Source organism: Trichosurus vulpecula, chromosome 3, assembly GCF_011100635.1.
Source record: "Trichosurus vulpecula isolate mTriVul1 chromosome 3, mTriVul1.pri, whole genome shotgun sequence".
NCBI lineage: Eukaryota > Metazoa > Chordata > Mammalia > Diprotodontia > Phalangeridae > Trichosurus > Trichosurus vulpecula.
Genome location: NC_050575.1, coordinates 92522109 through 92526225, shown reverse-complemented (window position 1 = coordinate 92526225; position 4117 = coordinate 92522109). Strand labels below are relative to the sequence as shown.

The window sequence follows — 4117 nt, the reverse complement described above, 5'->3', positions numbered from 1 at the left end:
TCTTCTGCTTCTCCTTTTTCTTCTTCTCTACTGTTCACAGCTCTTTAGTAATTTGTTTTGTTTCTCCAGTTCTCTGTTATCCCTTGCTGCTCCCATCTCTTTCATCTATTCTCCTCTCTTTTCATGACTTCAGCGCCTCCTCAATATCCTTTGCTTCTTTCTCCTCAGAGAAATTAGGTCCACATAGCTATCATCTCTCTGCTCCAGTCTTCTCTGTTTCTCCTTTTTCCTGGGCTGCTCATTCATTTCTGTCATAGACAGCTACATCACCCCTGCTACAGTCTTTTCAGCTGTTGCTCTTTTCTGTCATTCACAACTCTTTAGCTGTTTTTATCTCCTGGTTTCAATCTCCTCAATTTTTCTTTTTAACTACGCTTTTCTGTTTTCATGGTTCAACTGCTCTGTTCCCATCTCCTCTAACCATTCTTTAGAAGTTGCTCTCAGGACTGGGTGTGGTAGTGCACACCAATTATCCTTGTTAAGAGGGAGGCTGATGCTAATGGATCCACAGAGTTCAGAAATTCTGAATTGCAGTGGGCGTTCACACTCAGTGCAGCACCAGTATGATGAGCCCCCTGGAGTAGGGGCCTACCTGGCTAAATAAGACCAGGGCAAAAATGGAGCAGTTCAAAAGCATCAATCAGTAGAGGAATCAGACCTGGGGGTGCCACTTCACTTCCCACCTGGGTTAGATAGGGAGACCCAGTTTAAAAAAAAGAGGTATTCTCTCCTCTATTGTTCACAGTTCCTCAGCTATGCCTCAGTCAATCCCATGTCTTTTGTTCCTCCTCAAGTGGTCGCTGTTCTCAGCACTTCAGCTGAGCCTCTCAGGCCAGTTTCTTCTGCCTCTCCAGTTTCCCAGATCTCTGGTGCTTCTTTCTTCAATGGCTTCCTTTTCTCCTGCAGTGCCCCTCTCCTCCACTTTTCTTAATCATTCAGCTGCTTATTTAAAGATTTGTTCTCCTCTTCTTTTCTTCACATCTTAGTTGCTCCGCTCAGATCTTCAGAATGTGCATGAGTTGCTCTCTTTGGTCATTCTATTTCTTTTTTTTTCCCAAGTGATTAAAAAATTTATTGAGCATAAGCAGAAGATAAACTCCCCTCCTCCCCCAAACACATTAAAAAAACACAAAAACTACAAAAGCCGAAGTGAACGGCAACGAGTCAGACCGACAGGCTTTCCCGGCTCAGGGCTAGGTTCTTCCTGAGCCTCCTTTCTCGGGCGGACTGTGACTTCGTTTCAGAATAGGGAGGGGGAGCTGGGGGGTAATAGGGCTCTTCCTCTTCCCTGTGGGGTCTCCTCCTCTCCCCCACCTCCTTTTTTCTTAGCACATCTTCCAAGAACCGCCCATCATACTCATGGTCTCTGGACCGGCTGTAGCTCCCATGTGGGTCCCGGCAAACATTATCCAGGGGTCTGCCGCGGGACTTGAAATCATCGTAGTAGGGGTCTCCAGATCGGGAGTAGAGGTCATCCCTGCTGCGGCTTCGGGGAGATGCACGAAGCTGGCCCCGCCTCCTTTCCGAAGGGGATGTCCTTCCTGATTCCAAGGAGCTGGGTCTGCCCAAGTCATCCAGGGCATCCACCGAGTGAGCTCGGGGCCACCCGGCTTCCCAGCATTCCCCCCGATCTCGCGGACGTTCTAGCTCTCGCTCCCGATCCCACTCTCGGCTCGTGATCCCTCTCCCATCCTCCTGGGCTCCTTTGGGATCGATAGTCCAAATGTTCATCTTGGACGAGGGTGAGGAGCCTGGTGAGGCCTGGAGCACCAGTCATCTTCATGAAGGGACGCCATTTCACTCATGGCCCTCTCCACACGGCCATTTGGCATGCCAGGCCGGGAAGGGTCAAAATTAGCCAGCTCCTTCTCCATGTAGTGCAACACCTTCATGGAGCCATCCTGCTGGTTGGCCTGGATCCGATAACCACTTCTTACTTCCGAGTTTCTGGTACTGTCTGTGTCACGAAGAAAGGGCACCTGGGAGCTGTGGCCACCAACTGAGCTCTGTCGGTCAAAATCCCCTGCGAAGCCGTTGTGGACAGGACCCATTGTGATCATGGGTGGAGAGGAAGAAGCCTTGACTGGAGCGAGGTGAGCATAGGTGCTGGGTGAGTAGCCACTGGGTGCGTAAATGCTCAGGACCCCTGAGGTAGCAGCTTTACCAGCAGCATACAGGGCCTCGGGACAGCAGTATTTATCCGGGCAGCACGGACAGCGTACATAGCAGCAACATGTGTGAGGGCAGCACTGGCACCAGCAGATGCCCAAGAGGAGGAAGACCAAGAAGGCAGCCAAGACAATGAAGACCACAAAGAGCCAGTCCAGGACGATGAACTCAGCATAAGCTTCATTGTTGCCTTGGAGGTCCTGAGCAGAAACCACAGAGCAGTAGTAGACGCCACTGTCTCCCCAGGCAGTCTGGTCAAAGGTCAGGTCGGCATCCCCAGTGATGGTGATCCGTCGCCCTTGGTAGAATTCGCCTAGAGTCACAGCGTTCCCCTCCTTCATGGCCACCACCCTCACTGTTCGGGAGCTGTCCTGACACTCCACATAGGGGCTGTAGCCTGGGTTGCTAGCAGCAAGCTGGGCGTTGAGCTGGCTGTCAGAGCGGGCTGAGGAGAAAGCATCCGCAATGTGAACCCGACAGAGTTCCAGAGCACTATAGGATGGGTGGGCACTCCTGACACCTGGTAGGAGCAGGGAAAGGTCACGGGCTGGAAGAGGATGATCACTTGGAAGGACTTGGACACCGTGACCTGGATGAAGCCAACAGGAGCTGAGCACCAGGGGGTCAGCAGGAGCAGCAACCAGAGCTGAGGCAGCGCACTCCGCCGTCGTGAGTCTAGTCCTGGCAGCGTTGGGGATGCCCTTTGAGGTCCCGGGGCCGCCGGAGCCATGCGAGGTGTGTGCGCCTCCGGCGCCATCCACTCGGTCATTCTATTTTCTTTAGGGGCTTCACCATCATTTGTTCTTTTTGCTTGTGTGCCTCTAGACATCTGCTTTCAGGTAGTCTTCTGTCTTCAGTTTTTCTCATATTGTCAGCTGCTCTCTCTTCAGGTGTCTTTCCCTTTCTCGATATCCCTTCTTGTGAGACCTAAGTTTGGAGTAAGCAAGAAGATAACCTTTGAGGGTATACAAAAACAATGTTTTTATTACTTGCTTCTTCTATGAGTTCCCATCCTTCCTACCTTCGAGATACTTCTATCCCACCTTACACAGATTCTCTCCCTCCACTAAAATTATTCTACAGATCTTACAGCTTACCTATTTGCCCTAGAGACTTCCTTCTGTATCTCTTCTGCATGTATTGGTCTCTCCTTTTTTTCTTATGTCTCTTCTCTTTTCTTTTTTAAAATTATTTATTTTTAGTTTTCAATATTCACTTCCATAAGATTTTGAGTTCCAAATTTTCTTCCCATCTCTCCCCTCCCCCCACCCCAAGACTGCATGTAATTTGATATAGGCTCCACATATACTCATATTGAATCTATTTTCACATTAGTCATATTGTAAAGCAGAATTAGAACCAATGAGAGAAACCACGACAAAAGAAACAAAAAGAGAGAGAGAGAGCAAATAACGTGCTTCAATCTGCATTCAGATTCCATAGTTCATTTTCCATTATGAGTCCTTTGGGGTTGTCTTGGATCCTTGCATTGCTAATAAGAGGTAAGTCTATCAAAGTCAGTCATCACACATTGTGGCTGTTATTGTGTACAATGTTCTCCTGGTTCTGCTCACTTCACTCAGCATTAGTTCATATGAGTCTTTCCAGGTTTTTCCGAAGTCTGCTTGCTCATCATTTCTTAGAACACAATAGTATTCCATTATATTCATATACCACAACACATTCAGCCATTCCTCAACTGATGGGCACTCCCTCAATTTCCATTTCTTTACCACCACAAAAAGAGCTGCTATAAAGGTTTTTATACATGTGGGTCCCTTTCCCATTTTTATGATCTCTTTGGGATACAAACCTGGAATTGGGATTGCTGAGTCAAAGGGTATGCACAGTTTTATAGCCCTTTGGGCATAATTCCAAATTGCTCTCCAGAATGGTTGGATCAGTTCACAACTCCTTCAACACTGCATTAGTGTCCCAATTTTCCCAC

General features: G+C 48.4%; 1 protein-coding gene across 1 annotated transcript; it reads right to left on the bottom strand.

Annotated features, from left to right (window-relative positions):
• Positions 1-1164: 1164 nt before the first annotated feature.
• On the bottom strand, positions 1165-2899 carry LOC118844071 (lipolysis-stimulated lipoprotein receptor-like). The gene is given in 4 exon segments (XM_036751882.1): positions 1165-1686; positions 1688-1745; positions 1747-2653; positions 2656-2899. Coding segments are annotated over 4 exon segments (1731 nt in total).
• Positions 2900-4117: the final 1218 nt, after the last annotated feature.